Source organism: Apteryx rowi, unplaced genomic scaffold (genome assembly GCF_003343035.1).
Source record: "Apteryx rowi isolate R43461 unplaced genomic scaffold, aptRow1 scaffold_49, whole genome shotgun sequence".
Classification (NCBI taxonomy): domain Eukaryota; kingdom Metazoa; phylum Chordata; class Aves; order Apterygiformes; family Apterygidae; genus Apteryx; species Apteryx rowi.
This window is the reverse complement of record NW_020450749.1, coordinates 563,289-585,197: the sequence shown is the minus strand read 5'-3', so window position 1 is coordinate 585,197 and position 21,909 is coordinate 563,289. Positions and strand designations below refer to the sequence as shown.

The 21,909-nt window shown below is 37.0% G+C and overlaps 1 protein-coding gene across 1 annotated transcript in view; it reads left to right on the top strand.

The window, feature by feature from the left end:
- USH1C (USH1 protein network component harmonin) overlaps positions 1–21,909 on the top strand; it is a 49,004-nt gene that overhangs the window by 14,435 nt on the left and 12,660 nt on the right. Inside the window, exons 5-18 of the mRNA XM_026078847.1 lie at positions 2,046–2,154; positions 2,257–2,281; positions 3,078–3,135; positions 3,908–4,002; positions 5,228–5,312; positions 5,715–5,774; positions 6,046–6,102; positions 7,912–8,054; positions 8,674–8,739; positions 11,540–11,664; positions 13,591–13,640; positions 15,249–15,401; positions 15,936–16,052; positions 18,196–18,444. Coding sequence (XP_025934632.1) covers positions 2,046–2,154; positions 2,257–2,281; positions 3,078–3,135; positions 3,908–4,002; positions 5,228–5,312; positions 5,715–5,774; positions 6,046–6,102; positions 7,912–8,054; positions 8,674–8,739; positions 11,540–11,664; positions 13,591–13,640; positions 15,249–15,401; positions 15,936–16,052; positions 18,196–18,444 — 1,392 coding nt within the window. The remainder of the gene's footprint in view (positions 1–2,045; positions 2,155–2,256; positions 2,282–3,077; positions 3,136–3,907; positions 4,003–5,227; positions 5,313–5,714; positions 5,775–6,045; positions 6,103–7,911; positions 8,055–8,673; positions 8,740–11,539; positions 11,665–13,590; positions 13,641–15,248; positions 15,402–15,935; positions 16,053–18,195; positions 18,445–21,909) is intronic.

Here is a 21,909-nt window from a genome sequence, read left to right as displayed (position 1 = left end):
ATTCCTTCTCAGGCTAACTAACTAAGATGATCATTAGGCAGAGTTCAGAGAAACTAGGAGACTTCTAGTCTAGTTGTCACATCAGATCTAATTCCTAACTTGGATTTAAATTAGAGAAAGGGATGCCTTTTATTATTTCGAAATAAAATTTTTCTGGTAATATATTGCCATTTTATCACAAAATACGTATTAGTTGTATTTGCACTTAAGTGTGTTCTGTTAAATGGGATTTTAAATTAAAACAAAAAACACCCAGCTTTTCTACACTGGTAAATTGAACAGTGCTAGGGAATATTCTTGGAGTACTGCCCTTTGATTGTCTGCTTATAAAAATTCCTGTGGTCCCCAAGGTGGCTTTGATCCATGCCAACCAGCACTTCCAATCAATTCCTATGCACAGTTGGGGAGATAACAGAGGCAAGAGGCTCTTCCTAGCAGACAGTTCACATGGAGCCACCCTGCTTTTGAAGATGAGAGTTGATGGTCAGAATATGGGCTGTTCCCATGACGGTTGTCTCCAGTGCTAGAGAAAGGTCTCCACGCTTAATGTACTGGTGCAGATGCAGTCCCTGTGTATAGCCAGTCCTTTCAGGATCTGATAACAAGTCTTGGAGATAAACTGATGCACCACATAGCTTTGTTTCTACAGTTCTTTTTCGTCTAGATATCTTACTTCTGTTTGGCATAGTACACTACTTTCTTATAAAGGTGCTAGAGGATGGTTGGCTTGTCTTTTTTTTCTGCTTATTCCTTAATGAGTTTTTGATGTGTTTTTCTGTTGTTTGTTTAGGAAAAAATACTGAATTGTTCTGAGCTAAGTGGTATATGCTAACAATGGGTGTTTTCCCATAGAATACAATATTGTTTGTTCCCTGTAATAACTCTCTTTTTCTGAGTAGAGAGTTGTATGAAGACAGTCATCACGTTTCTTGAAAGCCTGCACCTTTTTCTGTACAACAGGTGAAACCTGTGTAGAAAATTCCAGTTGATTTTCAGTATATTACACATCCTACTTGTGAGACAAAAGGCAGATAGGTTTGAAAGAAGGACTTGGAAATCAAAGTGGGCCTGCTTCTCTGTGCAGAGACCCAAACCCAACCTTTTGGAGTGGGGAGCATAAGTGGGAGTTCCTGCTACTTTGAGTTAAGGTCTCTTCATCTGAATTTGCTTTGGGCATAACTGTAGTTTTGTCTCTGATATTCAGAGTGCTTATTCTTGATTCGTTCTGTAGCTGTCTGTGCTCCCTCTCATCCATGCAGCCCAAGTATATATTGTACACACACAGAGGCCTGTGTAAGCTTGGGAGTAAGTGATTGAATTGCCTTCTATCTGGTGGGAGCTTGCTTCTGTTTTTCTCTCAAGTCTTTCCATTTTTTTTCCATGTCATACTACAGGAGGAATGCCACAGCCCAGGGGCCACAATGGGGTGGCAGTACCATCTTCCTGACCCTAGTAAATGGAGGAGGAAGGATGGTCTGTGGCTGTGAAACACTTGAAAAGCTGTCAGTTATATCAATAGCTTGCAAATTCTTAACTAATGTAGAAGAACCAAGAAGACTTGGGCTACTGAGCCCCAGAATAAGCATTCATTATGCTGGTAAGAGACTACTGTAATTAATAAGATGTTGCATCTGAAATGGAGCATTAAAACAATCCTATTGCTCTGAATCCAGAATCAGGTGAGTTAATCAGATCAAGTGTAGTTTCCTAATGATCAAAATGAAAAAGGTATCTCAGATGAACATAGGGTGAAAGCAAACTTAAGCTACCAAAGTATAATAAAAGAAAATGACCCCAAAGTGATCTGAATCCAAATACTCACGTCTGTAAAATTGTTATTCTGGCCCTTAATATACCCCGTTGGTGCTGAGTATTAAGTTCAAACAAATTCAGATAATTCTCATTTGGGCTTTACCTGAAATTCCAGAAATGTTCAGGGCTCAACATATCAAACCTCTGCATCAAACTTGTTGACAGATCATATCACTGCTTTGAAATTTTTTTACATTGATTCACATTTTTTCCTTCCACATTTTATTTCTGAGGTTGGAGATGAAATAGTTCGTATAAATGGATATTCCATCTCTTCCTGCACACATGAGGAAGTGATAAATCTCATCCGCACAAAGAAGATAGTGTCCATAAAAGTAAGACGTAAGTAACATCAAAAATCACCTGTATCGCTAAAGGTTGCTGTTAATAGGTGGCTAATGATCTGTAGAAAGTGTTACTTAACACAGTATTTTTCTTTTTCAGATGTTGGCATGATACCTGTCAAAAGGTAAGTTAAACAATTGTATCTACAAATTAGTATCTAACTTGAATACAGATTAATTCATTTTTACATAGCCTTTTCAATATCCAAATAACCTCTCGGTGTTTTTCTGTATTTTTGAAAATTTGTAGTTTCTTTTGTAGTATAAACTTGTAAATCAGCTCTGTAGGTGATTAAAATGGTTCACATCTTGTGTGATACCCAGGCAGATATCTTGTTTGATGAATCTGGCTTTTTATGCCAGATGCCTACTTAAATGAACCAATTTCTATTTCTTCATTATAGCTTATGTTACCTGGAAATGTCATTATCCATGTGCCTAGCTTAACAGAGAGCTCCAGTGCTCCTGTGTGCATGTAACATTTGAGGATTGCTTTAGAGAAGCAGCAGCGCTTATAAAAATTTCAAATTACTGTTAATGTCCTTTTCCAATTTTTGTTGAAAAGTTGGTTCTTTATAATATAACTGGAATGCCTTACAAATGTTATTGATGGGGAAGCATGTCTCTGCATAGACAATCATATAAACTGTTCAAGTTTTTATTATTTTTTTTGTATAGAGTTTCCCAAAATTGTTTCAGTTGAGGTTTGTTCAATTTTATGTTTGACCAGCTTTACTAGTCTAAATAATTGCATGATTACTTGATGTTTTATTTAAATAGCTGCAAAAATGTACCAGTTGTTGTGAATGCTGTCTGAATGAACTTGTGGATGCCAAATAGAAGGCTGCATTCCAAAATAGCTTCTTGAATACATTCACATTTATTTTCTCACCATTATTTTTAATCACTTTTTCCTTCTAGTTCAGCAGATGAACCTCTTAAATGGCAATATGTGGACCAGTTTGTGTCAGACTCTGGGGTAAGGGATCAATATTTTACTAAGATGTCTTCTGGGGAAATATGTAACGGTTCTGAAACACCTTGTCCTCTGAACTTATCACAGAAGTTACTGTATTTTTTTTTTTATGGTACAAAGTCTTGTTAGAAGTGTTCTAGAAGAAACATCTTTTGTGATACAAAACAATCCTAGAATCATTAGATGTCGAAAGTGCATGATACAAATGGAGTATCTTCTCCTCATTAATTGGTACCTTATTTTGTTTGAGGTTATTAACTTACCATGCAATTTGTTCTATTATATTAATCTTTAACAGTTTATTTGACCTATCTTAGTGATGTTGGTGGAGATTGGAATGACAGGTATGAATGCAATGATCTCAGTGGGTTGCAGCAATGAAGACAGAGACTTCCATTCTTTTGGTTTCAGAAAGAAAAGTTCAGTTAAATAGCGAGCACTATCATGTATTTTATGAGCTCTTTTATCAGGGTACACCTAATTCATTAATTTGCCATGTCACTTTCTCTAATTTTCATTCACCCTTTCCTGGAGGCAAAGTTTGACTGTTTAAGTGATTCCCTCCAAACAGAAAGGTAATTTCAGTTTTTCACCTCAGTCATACACCTCTTCTAAAATGACAGTACTTCACATTCAGCTCCAGTAGGGTGATGCGGTGATCTAACCTCGATATTGGGGTTTGTTCCTGACTCCATGAAGTTTAATAGCAGTCTTGCTAGGACTTCAACACAAGGCAATGTCTGCAGCTTTTTTAATCCCCCTACAGGAAGGAAAGGGCAGTGTCGCTGGTCTTGCTTCATCTGGAGGGAGAGACAGTAAAGAGAAGAAAGTCTTCATTAGCTTGATTGGTACAAAAGGCATGGGATGCAGGTGGGTAGATTATTCTTACTTAACGTCATTTGCAAAGCACCTCGCTAATTAAAGTGAGACATCAAGGGCTGTCATTCCCTTCCTTCATTGGTATGCTGTCAGGGCAACGGAGCTCGAAACTGGATCAGGAGGACATTTGTGACATACGTTATGTGTTATTAAACAAAATATGACTATCTGTGTGCCAAGTTCTGTCTTAAAACAAAACAAAAAAAAATTAAATTTAAAAATAAGAGCAGACTTAGAGTGACCTAATACAAGTTGTGTAATGGAATGGGTTCTGTGTACTTATAAATGCTGCTCTGTGATGTGGTAGGTTCCAGCACTGTCCGGTGTCAAGCTGGCTCCCTGAACTTTAGACTCCTTTCTTGATCCTTTTCAGAACCGAGAAGCCATCATGCAGCTGTATATAGTTCCTAAAGCTAAGGCTGAATTTGCAAGACTTTCAGATACATGAACAGATGCTTCTAAGACTCATGTCTGTGCCGCTAGTTATAGAGAGGTTGGGGGAGGAGGAATATTGTAAGGTTTCTTATATATTTAGGGACATATGATAACTGAAGTTAGCAAGATTCAGCTGCACAGAATATTTTCTGAAGCATAACTACTTCTTTCATATTGTTTGGCAGATTTAAATTGAAAAAAAAATTATTTACAAATATGGAAAGGTGGTTCTCTATTACCTGCTGGATATATTATCCACAGAAATTATTCCTGTGTTTGGCTTCAGCTTAGCTTTCACCCCAAATTTTGACCCCTGGTTGCAACATCCTTTTTGCTTTTAATAAATACTCCTGCAAAATAGCAATGTTATACATAGAGTATACCACAGCTCAGTGAGTAACTGTAAACAATGACTAATTCTTCACTGTGTTACATGCAAACTTTCCAATGCTGTTGGCAACCCAGCCCCTTAAATGGTATAGGTCAGTGTATTATATTACATAATCTAAGAACAGATGTTACAGCATCTAAGAACATAACCAGCAGTTTGAATATTTTTCTCTTAATCATAGTTCTGTGGTGTAAAGCATAGACAAGTAGCATGCTAAACCCTTGTGGTATATACTGGCAAATAACAGTACTTGTTTCAGAACATGGTGATACCACAAAAAGATTCTTGAATCAGAAACAAATGACAAGAAAACAAAGACCTCTTGCTTACACTGAATTATCCTTCAACAATATTTGCTTTTTTGTTTGTTTTTGTTTGTTTTTACACCAGTATTTCCAGTGGTCCAACACAAAAACCAGGCATTTTTATCAGCAATGTTAAGCCAGGTTCTCTTTCAGCAGAGGTGGGCTTAGAGGTAAGTATGCTGTTTTCCAAGGTAGGTACCACAAGACAATCTTATTTGGCATTTACTTCTTAAAAAGTTCTGGATCAGTGTAAAGTCACTAGATGTGATTTTTTTTTCACAGGAAAGAAATACTGTGTGGTTACCCTTTAAATGAAGCAAGTTTCCTAAATTTTAAGAACATAAAAAGTGCCCTCCTGGGTCAGACCAGTAGTCCATCTAGCTCAATATTTTGCCTCAAAAAGAGGCAATAAAAATGCTAACAAGCCTGGCAAATTTCCACAGTCCATTCCCCTCATACTCCATCAGTATCCATGATTATTGTATTAGGCGTGTTACAGGGTGTATCTCTAAATTCCCTTTAGCATCTGTACTAATTTAGCATCTGTACTAATTCTGGATTAATTTCTTTAGGTTGGTGATCAGATTGTAGAGGTAAATGGAGTGGATTTTTCTAATGTGGATCATAAAGAGGTAAGATTAAGACTTTCTGACTTCATGAATAAGTAGTAGTCCACTTTTTAAGAATCTATCCAATTCTTCTGCAAAAATGCGTCTGATATTGTGCCAGTTAACCAAAGGGGTTTTGTAGTGAACATGGGGATTTGGAGATTTGAATATCTACCAACCTTTAAGTTTAAACTGATCTTGAAATTTCAGCTTTGACAGCCAGTATCTGTCATCCTGTATATACAAGATTTTTATCACTAAATTCAAACTGTTTTTTTATTTGTTTAATTTGCAGGCTGTCAGAGTGCTAAAAAGCAGTCATACCTTGACTATCTCTGTCGTGGCAGGAGCTGTAAGTAGTAAATTTATAAAAGCAGAACAGTTGTGAAAACTATTATATGGGCAAATAAATAGTAAAAATAAATACATCAGAAGTAAAGCTGTATGTTTTGCTATAATGTTTATACTGCTAACCCTAATCAAACCAGGGCGGTTTGGAGTAGCTTCTGATTATTTAATTGAAAGCTATCCACAGTGTTCTCAAATAAAACAACATCATGACTGTGGGCTTGCTCTCATGAGTGCCAGTACAAAACTGTTCACTTGACAAGGATCAGGAATTAATTTTACAGTAATGGTTTCTCATATTTGAGAGCTTGTGTTCTGATAGATGGCTTCTTTTGCTGAAACATAAAAGGTGGACTGGATTAGAGTAAATTAATTTTTCCTCCTAAATAGCTACTATATTGAAGTTTTGTTCCAAATTAATTCCTCGTTTAACTGTTAATTTGATCTCTTTACTGTATCAACACATTAAAAACTTCAGTTTTCCATTTATATTGTTCTGTACAGCAGAACTGTATGCCTTTAGGGCCTGATCTAAAGCCACACTGAAATTAATTAAATCTTTCCACTGACTTCAGCGTGGCTTTGAATAACTGTTTTAATGTTTTTAGTACTTTAATCTTTCTTATAATAAAATGCAAGGTTATATACAATAGAATACTCAAGTTCCATAGACTAATCAAAGCTAGTATTTACTAATTGCTACACAACTGAATTAAATGGAGAAAACAAGATTTAATAAATTACTTAAGCTACTTCCTAAGGGCTCAGGGTATACTATGTAGCTGTATTAAGGAATGCATGGTTTAATTAAATGACTTTTACAATAACAAAAGATGCAGCTGTCCAAAGGCATCGTAAACATTGTTTAAACAAATGTTCCAGACTAGTTTATTAGGCTCCAGGAAGTGAATATCCTAAGGACTTCGTTTCAACTCCCAGTTACATTACCAACTATTAGAAAAGTTTGGGTTTTACTCCAGTGTGTAGCACTGAGATTGCATGTTAAAATGGTGAATGTGTGATACAGGACTCTCTTCTATTCTGCCCTACTTCACTTCACCTCCTTGCCTGCCTCTCTTCTTCCCAGTACACGTCTCACTGAAGGAGAGATTGCAAAAGGAGATAGCTTCTCTGTTCCTGTTTTCCCATCAGCAAAGACCAAAGTGCAAAGGCATTCTTCACTGACTGTTTCTGTTCAAGAGCCATCTACTTTGAGCCTTAGAGAAACAAAAAATTCTTCCTTACTAACTGACAAGGAAATTTAATTTCCATTATGAAAATTAGATAAACATTTTCATTGACTGTGCAGCTTTCTGCAATGCACACTCCCTGCTTTTAGCTTCCTTGAGTGATACTGCATTTACACAGGCAGCCAGGCATGGCAGCATTTAAAAACAAAATAGCTGGGTAGTTGACTTCACCCGAGGAGTTTGTTCAATGTACTGTTCACTAGCGTTGCTCAGTCAGATTTCAAGAATATAGACTGTTGAGCTTCTTCCTGCTGACTTACTGAGTATGTCTTTGCATGAACCCACTCAACTACTGCTGAATTTAGTAGATGCATGTCTCTTATGAGGCATTCAGCACGTTGCAACTTTGGGACACAAATACTGGAATAGCTCTTTTGAACTAAGTGATCTGATCTTTCACAGAAATTATTTTTTTTCTTACAGAAAATATTCCTTGGGAAAAGTAATGGGAGGAAAGGGCAGATGAACTATTAAATAATCAGTTTGGAATCATTTTCTAAAAGAGCTACATTCATGAGACTTTTTCATGATTTTTTGGGGGTGGGGGCTCTCTCTGATTGCAGGGAAAGGAGCTGTTCATGACTGAAGAAGAAAGGCAGAGAGAAGCACGTCTCCGTGAGCAAGAACGCCAGGAGTTAATGCATCAGAAGCGAATTGCGCTGGAGACAAACAAAATCCTCAAAGAGCAGCAAGAAAAAGAGAGATTGTAAGGACTCTGCCTAGGAGAGTGAAAAAATTAGCTTGGATTTGGAAAGGGTGTGGAGGCTTAGGGTATCTGTGAGGAGATACTCAACTGAGATTAACTTGATTTTGCTGTTGTGGAGCCTGTTCATATTTCCTTATCCCTTGGTGGTGTTGATGTTCTGGGTTTTCAAAGCCAAAATCATTTAAGTGCGTGTCTTGAATAGAAGGGTCATTTTGTTCCCCAACTGTCATCCTCCTATGGCTTAATGAAATATCGGGTATTTTCTTGATGCCACTCCCCCGTACTTAGTTATCTTTAGCAGGGCAGTCACAAATTCATACTCTCACAATAATGTGCTAAGGAACTGTCTAAGGAGGAGAGTGTGACTTAGAGTTAAATAGATGGTGTGCCCTTGTTATCCAGATGGTCATGAATGTCTTTAGGGTTCCAAGGAATGTATGTTGAACCCTTGATATCTTTTCAACTTTTATAAAGGAGGTGGAAGCTCATCATTCAATTTTCTTCAGTGCATATGTACTTCCTGTACATATTTTATCAACTGTGTCCTGACACTTTTTGTGCAAGCTCTTACTCAGAAAATATTATTTTTATCATGGTGTCCTAATTTCTTTTGTTATAGAAGAAAACTGGAGATTTCCCAGAAGGCTGCAGAGGAAGAAGAAAGATATCACAGAGAAATAGAGCAGTAAGTAACAAGCTACATATGCAATATAGTGTCCTAAAAAAGCACTTACATTTTAGATCTAGTTGAAAACATTCTGCGTATTTTTTGTATTAAAATCATAGGTATTCTATTTAGCTAAATATAGGGTCCAATATATATGAATCAGTACATCAGACTTACAGGATAGGAGGCTGACCTGAAAACCAGCACCTGGAAGCACGTGAGGATTATGGTGATGATAAACTCAACGTGAACTGGAAGTTGAGCACTTATTTAAAATCTGCTTTATAAATGTATAGAGAAACTTAAGAATAAGGTACTCCTGTGTCTCAGAACTTACTTACTCTGTTGCCATCACTGGACCACTACATTTAATTCTAACAGAATGAAGAAATGAATAATGCAGAGCTGGGGATAGATCAGGGAAGACACAGAAGAATGACTGAAGAGTTGGAAAATATACTTGGGCATTTAATGACATTCATTTAGCTTACATGATTAACAAATCAAAACAAGCTGGTAATTTGTTCACCATACGTAAGAAAATACAGGGAGTAGAATTTAATAGCCTTTTCAGTCTATCAAAGTTCTGAAGACCAAAGCTATGCAGATTTAGATTAGAAATAAGGCCTGCATTTTTAAGTATGTGAGGATCTTGAATAGGAGTTTGTAATCATAAATTTTAAGTAGGCTTTTGTTTTTCTAAGAAAGAAATTTAATTAACTTGCAACTATTACATTGAGAGCAGGAAGTTCTACGACCTATTTGATTCAAAAAATCAGATTTTGATTATCACAGTCTTTTCTGGTCTTAAAATCTGTGATTCTTGGAACTAGCCAAATTCTGTCAAAGATCATATTGCATTAAGGTCAGTACTATAAATGCAACTTAAGCATTGTTTTACATTTGGAACTTAAATAACCAGTTGTTATGTGCTGTTGTTATCACATTAATTCATTTCCCTGCTAAATGACATTGGAGAAATTGCATGAAAGGTAGCATGAAATTACAAAATATCTGTTTTGATATAGCTTTTTAGAGCTAAGATCGACTCTGAAGTATTCAGCTTAGCACCTTTGACATGTTAAACAGTTTTCCATTTTTGTTCATTCACTTAAGTTCCTTTTCGTGTATCTGTATTAGCTAAAATTCTCTGCCTGTGGATGGAACATATGCAGGGATCTCTGAGTCTGTAAGGTGTAAAGGGAATGTATTACCCAGCTGTCACAAAAAACCCCAAACCAAAACAAAAACCTTCTGCCAGTCCTGGGATGGGCATTGCAGCAGTGCGCAGATAAATTCTTACACATTTTCCTTTTCCAGTTCCTGGGGAATAGATACCATGTTGTTCTTTGTTGTGGTATGCTGTAGAAATTCCTGCAATAGCAGCGGAAGGATGTTATAAAAGCAGACCATCGCAAGTGAGGAATGATTCTGCTCTTAAAATCCAGATTGTGTGTCTCTTTGCCTTAATGAATGTTTGATATCTGCAGTATCTTTCTGAACTTAAAAGCATCTTTATTCCCTCAGTGAGATTTACATGATTAGGCTGCCTTTGGGGACGCTCATTGTAGCATCTAGCACTTCTTTATACTTCCTTGTGTAATGTCAAAGTGCCATTCAGGCAATTGTTAAGTATTTCCGTAACACAACCCCAATTAGGTAAATCAGTCTTAGCTTCAGTGGTGGAGGGGAGGAAGATGGTAGTATAGGAATTTACATACTGTAAAGCTTCAATTTAGTAAGCAGTTGCAGGCAGTTTCATTAGAATATGATGCTTTCTTGTATCAACAGTTTGTGTGGATGACCCTTTGCTCCATTTCTAAAATCCTTTCTGCAGGAATTCCTCCTACAAAGTCAACACACTGTATATTAGTATTCCACATACACTTTAGGAAAAAATTTCAAATGTGAGGTCCTTATGACAGAGGTCCTTAACTCTCGGTGGACTTTGAGTTACTTTTTTTTATTAAAGTGAAATGTAATAACTAGCCTAAATATTCTGTATTACTAGCCTACACATTCTGTATAATGTGTCCTGCTCTTGACTATGGTACAAAATTTAAATGCCAGCCTAACCTCAGATGAAGATTTAATAGTGCTTTGACCACATGTGGGTATTTTAATATTTAACTTAGCTAATTTAGAGATGCAGAAGAAATTCCAAATAGAAATAGCATTATATAAATCTGAGACCTAGTAAATTTTGGCACCATATATCAGTCTACCAGATCAAGACATGCTGAAGCCAAAAATACAGCTGGATATTTTTCTAATGGGTGCTTCACAGTTCAAAAAATTAAAAATTGGTAGGTGAGGCATGGGTTTTGGCTTGTTTTAAGTTGGCAGTTGGAGTATTATAGTGTATCCCTCTGGGCTTAAAATCTGTGAAGGTGTTTGTGTTTATAACTTGCCTCAAAAACCTTTATTTTAATAAAAAATAAGAATATTGTACATGGTTAAACTCTATTTAATGGATTGTCTTAATAGCTATTAAAATGCTAGAGACTGTGAACAGATATTAAAATAGCTTTCTTTCACATCTCAAAGATAGGTATATGTAAGTGCATGCTCATTTAAAGTTTGAACATATTTCCAATAAATTAAAAATATTTAAGTTGGTCAATAAAACGACATTTAAATTGACAAAAAGAATTTTTTTGGGGAAAGGGACAGGTTATGATGCTTTATTTAAAGAGGAAAAAAAAAGTATGTACTTAACATTAAGTAATTATAATGAATTTACATCAATCATGTTATTTTCATACTCAGAATTCTTAGGTGCGGGGGTTTTTTTGTGTTTTTTTTTTTTCCACTATAGGATAACAGCAGAGGAAGAGAAATTTAAGAAGGAGTGGGAAGAAGACTGGGGGCCTAAAAAGCCTCCCAAATCTCTAAAAACTGTAACTGCAGAAGTGCACCCTGCCCCTCCTTCTAAACACAAAAGTAAGTAATTGATTTCAACCTGCTTGCTGCGGAAAGTATTTGTTTCAGACACAACATGACTGAACTGTACTGAATACATCACTAGCTCGTATCCAAGCCAGGCTTAGTTATGACTTGATTATTTTCAGAAGACTGGAAGAGTGTGATATATGATTTTAATGGCTGTTTAGCAGATATCTAGCTCTCAAAGTCTACATCCATCCAAACAGTCATCTTTTTTAACAGTCATCAGCAAAAAAAAAAAAAGGCTCACTAAGCTGTCAGAAGCTACCTTTTTCTCCTCCCCTGTCCTCCTTTCTCCTTTTTTTTTCCCCTGTTCTTATCCATATTGCTTTGCAGCAAGTCTTTAACCCCAAGACTGTAGCCTGCGCAGCCTGAAAACTCCTTTATGTCATTGGGCAGTCTGCTTCAGAATTAGTCGGGAGACTGAGTGGGTATCATTTGTACACAATAACTTTTCCATGATTGTCCTGAAGTGCAAGTCTGACTCAGTTCTCCAGAGGAATTTAACATGCCTGGAGCTTACTTTGCAATTAAGAAGCTAAAGTGGGAGCTATAGGTAATATGTGAAAAGTGTTTTAAAATGATTGCAGGCAAAGCAAAAAGGAGGAAGTGCTTGTGGAGCAGTATATAGCTCAGGGAAGACCTGGGTTGGTTCCTGATTAAAGTATTTCTATGTGACTTTGGACAAGTCACTTAACTTTCTATGGGTGAGAAGCTGTGGGGAAATGCGTTTTCTGCTACCTTGACTTTTATCCATTTCGTTTTCTGACTCTTCAGGACTGTGGGATATTTTGTTTTGTTTTGAACTCTCTGTAGTTCTTGCCATGGTAACAGCATGGTAGAGGCTGGTGTTTCTCTTTGAAGCCAGATATCCCAGAACTACTGACAGTTTAATTATAGGAAAAGCCATCTGCCTCAATCCTGACCCTTTTTGAGGGTTAGAGGAAGGTTCAGGAGCTGATACACTCAAGAGCTGAGTTTTCTTTCAGTTTTGTGAAAAATATCACATTGCTATTTCTTTTTTCATGGAAACTCCCAGTTGCACAGTACTGATCTCTTTATTTCATGGGAACCTCCAGTTACACTGTCATTTCTGTCTCCTCATTCCTTTCCTCCTTTGTTTCTCTAGAAGATTTAAAGGGAGTTGCACATGACCAACTTGCAACAGATGACATGGATGAAGTGATCATGAAGCAGGATAAACAGGTTTGCTGCTCAGCCTTAACTTCCTATCATGATTCAGATTCTTCCTGTGTTTCACTTCCTCCTGACAGTCAGTCTTGACAGTGAACTGATCATTTGGTTTTGCTAAGGCAATATCTGTGGTCCTTGGGTAGATGGTGAAATGTTACAACATTGTGGTCACTGCTTTCTAAAGACGCCTTGACATGAATGCAAAGCCTGTCAGTCCTACGGAAAGGTGGATTGTGTTGAGAAACGTGTGCCATCAGTGTTTCTTATATAAAATAATAATAACAGATTCTTTTATATATTTTTAATTAGCAGTGTTTTTATGCACTTGGTTCAAAATATTTCATCCAAGGGAATGGAGCTTTTCTTGTCTCTTTGACAGTCACTGTCTTCTGCCACAAGCTTGAATGAGTTTGAAAATTTGATTCATTTTAAGAAGGCTTGTTACAACTAATGTATAGTAGGATTGTGACCATGGATATACGGTTTTGTGTGAAGATTTATTGTTGTGTTTGCTTTGCTTAACATAGAATGTGTATCAGTAAAATATGGGCAATTTGTGACTAAATATCCATAGAACATTGATCAAGAAGTGATATAAGGACTTTTCATGTAATATCAGACCTTTGGTTTTGCTTCTTCAAATAAATTTTGATCAGTTATATGTATCAGCATGGGTTGATCTGAACTTGACTTTTCTTCACCAAACACATTTTCCTTAACTTTTTGTAGCTTTTGGATGGTTTTATCGTTATGAAGGAAAATTTCCCACAATCCGCAAGGTACAAAGTTTGTTGGTGTGTAAATTAGTTTGTTGTGTGTTTGAATATCAATTCCTCTTTTTTTTCCTCTCTCTTCCTCCTCCTCAGTTATTCCTAGATGCTCCATATAGTAAAATGCTTCTTCATTTAACATGAAAAAATTAAGATGCTTTTGGGATGCAACTGTTTAGAAATTCTCCATTTGATTACTTTGGAATTCTCAAGTCCCATCAACTGCAGGGAGAATTGAATGTGTCAATACTCTGCAGGTGGTGTTCAGTACAGGTGGGCAATGTGTGTCTTATGTTCTCCAAAAATCCTCAGAATAGTGTTAAAAAAAAAAAAAGTGTACAAAGACAAAAGTTCATTTCAAAAATTCAAGTATATAGTTCCCACTTATACCTTGGCAAATCTCCCTGTAAGCAGAGTGTTCAATGCAAAAGGTTTTCTGGCATGTGTATCACATAGAAAGGACAAAAACAACTGAACATCTTTAAGCTTGATGAAACTCAGCAGTACAAAGTTCTAATTACCTACTTGCCTGGGAAAACTGACTTTTGTAGCTGCCAGGGAAAATGGTAGTGTTTTCTGAGGCGTTATTATCTATGTGGGATGCAAAAGGTGGGAGGATGACAACTAATTCCGTGCAGGATGAAGAACACTCATGCTTTGAGTTCACCGAACCATCAGGAAAAGTCAGTGGCTCATGAGATGAGCAGAGCAAAATCAAACTTGAAGCCTAACCTTTCTGTGCATTGACAGCAATCCCCAATAAGTGGCCAGTTGCTTCTCTTCCCTTTTCAGGAAAGAAAGCAAAACGTAGGCTTTTCGGTATGAACTAGGCCCTACCAGTACAAACAGGGGAGAGCAGCAGAAATATGACATCACTAAAAGTAGAAATAGGGAGCTGGTTGTATTTCTAAGACTGTAGGAACATAGACTGCAAAAAGACTATGAAGAAGTTTTTCCCTTTGGTTGCACTGTACGTGTAAAATTTTAGGGCTGCTTTGTGTTACGTTAGGACTCTCACATGAGTAGATTTTATCCTGTGGTTGCAGATGGTGCTTTGTTTTCATGATGCAGTGTTCTTGCCTGGGAGCACTTTGGTTTATGCACTAAACTGCCTTTTCCTTGTGATTGCTTGTTTCATTTCTATTAAGGCATGTCATGCTGTGTTTAGAATATATGAAGCATGAAGGTGTTTTACATGTAGAAACATCTACCTATACATGAGCATCTGTCACCTGAAAGCAATCAGTCTTGCATTTATGCAATAATGACAGAACAGAGAGATGATAAATCAAGACAACCAAAACTGTTTGAATATTCAAACTTTTGTAGTGGGCCTATGTGCCTTATTGTTGTAACTTTACAGAGGAGCAAAAGAGTTGAACTGTCTGGTGTTGTATAGTTCAAGTGATGCTGTATAGGCCCTCTAAAAAAAAAAAAAGTTGAATTTCATGCAAATTGCTGAGGAAATGGGCTTTAGAATTGCTTTTAAAAGACCATCCTTATATTTGCACAGACTGTAATTAAATTGCCAAGGCAGACACTCATGTACCAAGCTTGAAGTTTGCCATGTTTTTAGCTGATGTAAAAATCTGATTAACTAAAAAAAAAACTTCCCAGAAGGGGAAAGAGCGAAAGAAATCAAAAAGTGACAGTCTGTGTGAACAGAAGAAAAATAAAAAAGAAATGGAGTTTGAACAAAAACTTGCCAAGGAGAAAGAAGGAATGCTGGAAAAAGAAAAACAACTGAAAATTAATCGTCTTGTGCAAGAGGTATGTTGTATTCTGCTATCAGGTGCAAAATAATATTAGCTATAGAATTAAGAATGTAGCTCCACCATTTTCAAGAAGTGTGCTTATATACTCATGACAAGTCAAAACAATTTAGAACAGCATATTGAAAAAAATCAGGAGAATATGTTTAGAACTCTAATAGAAACTTTGTTTGATATTTATGTACTTTAAAGAGAATTCAAAGAGAATGAGCCGAATCTTCAGTGGAAGTATCTTAGCAGGAAGTTTGTTTAATCCTGTAAAAGCTAATGAAGTTTAAAAGAATTATTATTTTGTTGCAAAAGCTCTCTTTCCAAGTTTGCTTGTTTTTACAATCAGTTTTTGCCCAAATGAGGATACCTGTACGTTTAATGAGCATCTATGTGCAGTGATAAACATATGAAAGACAGCAAAATAGGAAATCATTCCCCAAACAACAATTTTAAAACTGAAATGATATCTCCAACTTTTGAAAGTTATTTGTATTGTAACTGTATCTCTAATCTTTTTTCACACATTGGTGATATGGTTAAGGTGTCTGAGACAGAACGAGAAGACCTGGAGGAATCAGAAAAGGTGCAGCATTGGGTGGAAAGACTTTGTCAGACACGGTTAGAACAGATTTCCTCTGTGGAGAATGAGTCTCCTGAGGTAAAATCATGGCTTTTCCATATATTGTATAACCTCTAAATAACTCACTAGTTGTCTCCTATAAGTAACAGTTTTTACAAGACAGAACTGAGAAAAATTTGTCTTGTTGTTTCCTTCTCAGCCTTCATTCTAAGAGGGTGGAAAAAAAACTGTCAGTGGCCAACAACTGACAATCTTTTAATGTTCACACACTTCAGAGGGGTGATAGTATTTGATAAGGGTATCACTATTAGTGAATGCTTTTATTGCATCCATATAAGTGGATTATGACCACAAAATTGATTTTGTTTGCTCCTGGGTACAGTTTGGGCTAGGTTGGACGTGCAGGCTATAATAAAACTGAGGCTAGAACAGCCAGCCATATTTTTTAGTATCCTGTGCAAATAAGATCCTCATCGATAATGCACTCTTGAATGCTTCCTTGTGTATGATTCCATGGAATCATAAATAATAAAGGGACGGGTATTATAGCCCTTGCAAATATTTTTTAGAGAATGATAAGGAAGCTCGCAAAAATGTTTTTTGATGATCACCTCAGATGAAGAGAGTTGCAGATAGTGATTGAGCCTTAGAGCCAGATGGCTCTACATGTGGAGAGCGGCTTTCCCACCATCCTGCTGCTCGGGCTCTCCTCCAAGCACAGCTGCTTCTAGTAGAACACTACAATCTGCTGGACTCCCCTGGGATCACTGAGCGATTGCAACTGCAGAGGGGACCCTTGGGGAATGCTCTCTTGGATTTCCTTCAGGTCAATGTGGAGCACCACTGAAAAAAGAAGCTGGTCTTCTCTTCTTCCTGTCCTTAAGCTTGGAACCATGTGGCTTTTCAGTGCAAGAGTCTTTGAGGTCTCTAGGACAAGGAAATGATTATGCCAAGTTTTCTCTTACTACCTAACTTGGCCTGGCTGTGTTCTGCTATATCTTTGTCCCATTTATTGAAAAGTAAAAGGAAACCTGTATTTCTAGAGCTCTGCTCTGTTTTGAGACAAGTACTCTGTATTGTACTTGCTCCATCAATTCTTCTATTACTATAAAACTACCCAAGATGTTAAACTCATGGTAAACATCAAGATGAAATGCTTCTGAGGGTTAAATGCAGCTGAACTATATTTAGGTGCTACAGGCCTGAACTGCTACCGGATGTAATAAATCCTTGGGTGCAACAGCAGTCAAGATATTTTGAGCTCTGCCAAAGAAATGCCCATTTTTAGTACCAAGTGGTGAGTATGGTAGGTGAAGAGATCCCCAAGAATGTCAACAGAGATTCACCTCAGGGAAGTAATGTCAGATTAGACTAAGATGCATGTATCTATAGGGCAGCTCATACCTCTAATATTTCTTCAGCTGAGTATACAAAATAGCAATCAAAAGAGTGTCAGCTGGGTTTTCTTCAGCACTCTACTCTGATCACTGGCATTTAGCTAGAAGAAATGTTAGTAACTGTGACCACGTATATCCAACCCTTCCCTCTGTGAGCACACACTTTTTTTTTTTTGTGTGAACTGCTTGTTTTGTTCAAACTCTGTAGAGTTCATTAGCCCCACAGTGATTCTGGTGCTCATTAACAGAAATTAGATGGTCTAGAACCTTGTGGGGATCTGAATTTCATAGCACCCTAAAACTTTTTTTTGATAGCTGCTTAAGTTTCTCCCCTTTCTTTTACTAAGGTGTAGTTACAACCTTTACTCCAGATTCATTAATCCCCTTTCCTTTTTTTTTTTTTTTCTTTAAAGATTTGGAATTCCAGGGCCTGCCTTCAATTACTTTTTTTTTTTTTTATTATATATAGATCACCTCTACAATTCTTGCTTTTTGTTCCTAAGGGCTAAAAAGGCAAGGATCCATGTTTTCTGTGATTATCTTGTGACTTTATCTGAAGACTCCATGCAGGTTTTTGTCTCCTCCTCCCCCTTTCCCAATAGCCATATTACTGTCACTACACTCCAATTTTCTTTTTCTTTTTAAACTGTAATCTCCAGGAGTGCTTTTAGAGAGGCTATTGGAAAAAGGTTTGTGAATGAGAAACTAAGCTTTCAGCACAGGAGCAGTTAGGTGGAGTGGTGTGCTACGATTTGCCATTAATTTGTCAGGTCTGTTGCAGGCAGATGAGCCAGTAAGGTAAATCTCTGTTCTCTTGCACATAGTTGGCAGGTGGACGCCCTTCTGCTTCTCCTTCTGCCACATCAATGCGGCAGTTTGCCGGTGGCCTGCAGCTTCATACCACAGATCTTGACGATATTAACTTAGATGAAGTTGATAAGCCTAAACCACGTGTGGTGCCACCTCTGCCACCACCACCCTCTGTTACTCCAGCATCACCAGCTCATCTGCTCTCTGCATCAAATGCTCCACTTTCAAGAGGTCCAGCCCCGTCAGTCTCGCCAACTTCCCAGGTGACCTCATTGTCTCTTTGGATGCATGTGTCTCTACGTTCCCCTACCTGGCTTCCCTCCTCTGCTCCATCACCCACTTTATCTGCTGCATCTGCCTATCCATCTGTCACACACAACGTTAAATGAAGAAATGAGCTGATTTCATTATGTTGCATAGTAGTGAATGCAGTTCCATAAGTCCAGAAGTAGTTGTAATTTAATTTTATTTTTTTATTAAGTGCAGTGAGTTTCGCTCTCTCCCAACTACATGTGTTTTGCCAGGCCACCACATGCAGGTATCAGATGCAGGGTGCATTAGTTAAAATTTGGACTAAACTGTTAGGACATATAGCAAGTCTGCACAATACTTAAAGCAGTGGCAGGGTTACTGATAGTTAAATTTGAGGAGAAAATATCTTTAGTGAAAATCACTATTCTGAAGTGTTTTAAATGTGTTGCCAAATGGCTTTATTAGAGGAAAACAGTGGACAAAGGAAATTAGCCTTGAAATCAGAAGCTCAGAAACTTTTAAAATGTTAATGCAGTATAAATTATCAGTAAAGTATTTTTAAATGAACAAGAGTCACTAATCTCATTGCAAATCAAGTGTGCTGGTCTTTTTGTAAACAAAGGAAGGTTTGGGGGGGTTTTTTGAGAAAACATTCTGACTGTCTTATTACAGTCTCAGTCCAAAAGAGGGACAATATAAGAAATTTTGTGCAGGATTTCATTATTTTAGGATAGAAATGTCAGGTGCTTCATCATAGTGATGCTTCCCTTTCCTAGGTGTAATAGCATTCTCATACTCCAGTTTCCGTGGCAAAAGATTCTTATATCAAAGAGCAGAAGTGGCTCCCATATGGTCATTTCTTTCCTACACTTTTTTCTGCATGGATTGATTGACTACACTTTGGGGGATTTCATTTTTCTGCATGTTTACCTGGGAGTAATGGGCTTTGCTTTTGCATGATTTCAGCTGGGGTGGAGAAGGATATGGCAATTAATCATTTCTTAATAGAAACTGGCACATTGTTTCTATTTGAATAGTTGCCGTAGTGTGCACTATGAATCTTTTCTTTCTTATAAACTTAAGTAGGCCTCTGATAGTGCTACATCAATGTGTTTTACATGTTTGAAGTGTCAAGAATATGTTAGACCACTAAAATGAAATGTCAGTTAGATGTTCTTATGCATGGCAAGTTTCCTAAGTAGTTCATAAAATAAAAATAAGTATTTATGTGATACCACACACAAGCGTACAGAACATCAGTATTCAGAGGAGAAATATATTCTCCTACTGCTAATAGAAATTATTCAGATAAAGAAAGGAATATAAAACCCACCACACTGAATTAGACCCCAAATCCATTTATTCTGCTATATGTTTCTGGTAGTTTTCACTGCCAGGTACATTAGACAAAATGGATCAACAATTTAAAAAAAAAAATCAGGCTACCAAAAAGTAACCTAGCTTTCCAAAGTGATAAGCCAGTTGTCCCTGAAGATAATAGCAGTGGATATGAGGAAAGAACTTAAGCTCTTAATAAAATATTAATACTGAGCCAAAACTGCTTTGTTTATAAGCAGATAACCCCAGGTTTTCAATGTGGTGTCAGACATGGAAGAAAAATCAGAAGCTGGACAATTTCTCCTTGTTGTTTTTTTAAAAGGTCTGGTTTTAATACCATATATAAACAAAAACAATATATTTGTTTGTCTTCAGCAATAAAAGATCTTGTGTTTATCCCTGTCAAAGCTGAAAATAGCGAAGACTTACCATTGTTGTCCTGCAAATAGACTTCTCCACTATTACTCAAACTAGTGAATCTTCTCAGTATTGGTAACTTTTCCCCCAGATTATTTAATTTCAAATTCAATTCTAACAAACACCTGATGAAAGGAATGACATTTCTTGTCAAATATATTCTTAGCAGCTAACTGTTGAAGTATCTGGTATAAATTGATCTGTTTCTCAAAATTATTGTTAGCTGAACATAGTACTGAATCTGTTATTGTTTAGGTTGTAAGAAACACCTCCCATGTCGGCAAAGTATCTTCTGTGTCAAGCAAACCACTGGTATGTCCTGTATAGTTAATAATGAATGTAGTTTTACAAAGTTCCAGTGTAATGCTAATGTCAAGGAAATGTTAGGGGTCTGATTCTGCATGAGCAATTTATTTAAAATTCAGCACTTGTATTTATATGTGTGGATTCATCATTGTGTTACAAGATGCGTAATATCACCCAGTGGAAGTGACTCCTAAAGGTCTGAAGACATATTTCAACCCTTCAGGAATATAAGGTCCAAGCTTACATATTCCATGTGAAGCCTTGGGTGTTTCGGAATGTATATTTGGTTCTTCTGTCAAGGCAGATAGAGCTAGGACCAAAGTATATTTTAATCATAATGGATGCTAAGAAGCAAACTGTTCTGAGAAGAACCATTTGTCTGACCACTGTTTGCACTGATTTTGATTCAAGGATGGCCAGATATCAATTTTCCCCCTTCTGGGGCGCTCTAGAGAAGTCTCTCTCTAAAGTGTGCAACTCTAGGGGAAATCATACAGTTACTGTGCAGCTTTAACAGGTTAATATCTGTGAATCTTCAGATTCTTTTGAGATCAGAAAGCTTAACAAGATATTTCGTGGGGGAAAACAACATTTTTCCACAGGGACTTTCAAAAATCTGGTTCCAAGCTTTTTTCTTTAATTTAGGGGACGAAAAAGGTGGCTTAACCAATTTACTGGCAGTAATTCAAATAATTTCCAAAGATACAGCTTGTACTATATGAATGATATCTGGAATACATCACAATTCCTCTGAGAAACATCAACAAGAGTGTGCTGGGAGCTGCTGGGGTTGAGTCGGAAACTAAACCCACAGGACTCGGTTCTGAACTCTTTGCTCAAATAGAACTAGGCTTGATGTCAGTGGGAGTTTTCACTGAGTAAGCAATGCAGAATCGGGTTCAGTACGTGCTGGATGATTAGCTCTTAAATGCCTCTGGATATCTACTGTACTTTGTAGAGTCAAGGGGAAGTAATTTGTGTAACTAACCCATGCTAACTCAGGGTAAATTATGCTGAAATACTTTATGTAGAATGCCAGTCAGTGCAGTCCTGGTGAATTTCTCCTTAAAAGATCTGTTTAGCCACTGATTGGTTAAAATTTCATTTCAGGTTCACTATGTTCTTATACTCAAATTCCAGCTTTTTTTCTGTAGTTCCTCATTCAGTTCATTGCCTTTATGGGATTTATGCCAAAAGCAGGGATGAGATTTTCCATGATCTTGCTGGTGGAGGAAGCTTAAGGGGGAAAAAAGCCACTATCTGGGTGCAAGAGAAATTACGTTTTGGTTTGTTAACTTTGTAGGTCATTTAGTTAAAATACTTTTGTAAGTATTTTGTTGTATTAGTGGTAGTAAATTGATGTCGGTAAGCTATTTATATTGGGTTTTCTTGGTGAAATGATGGTTTTGTACAAA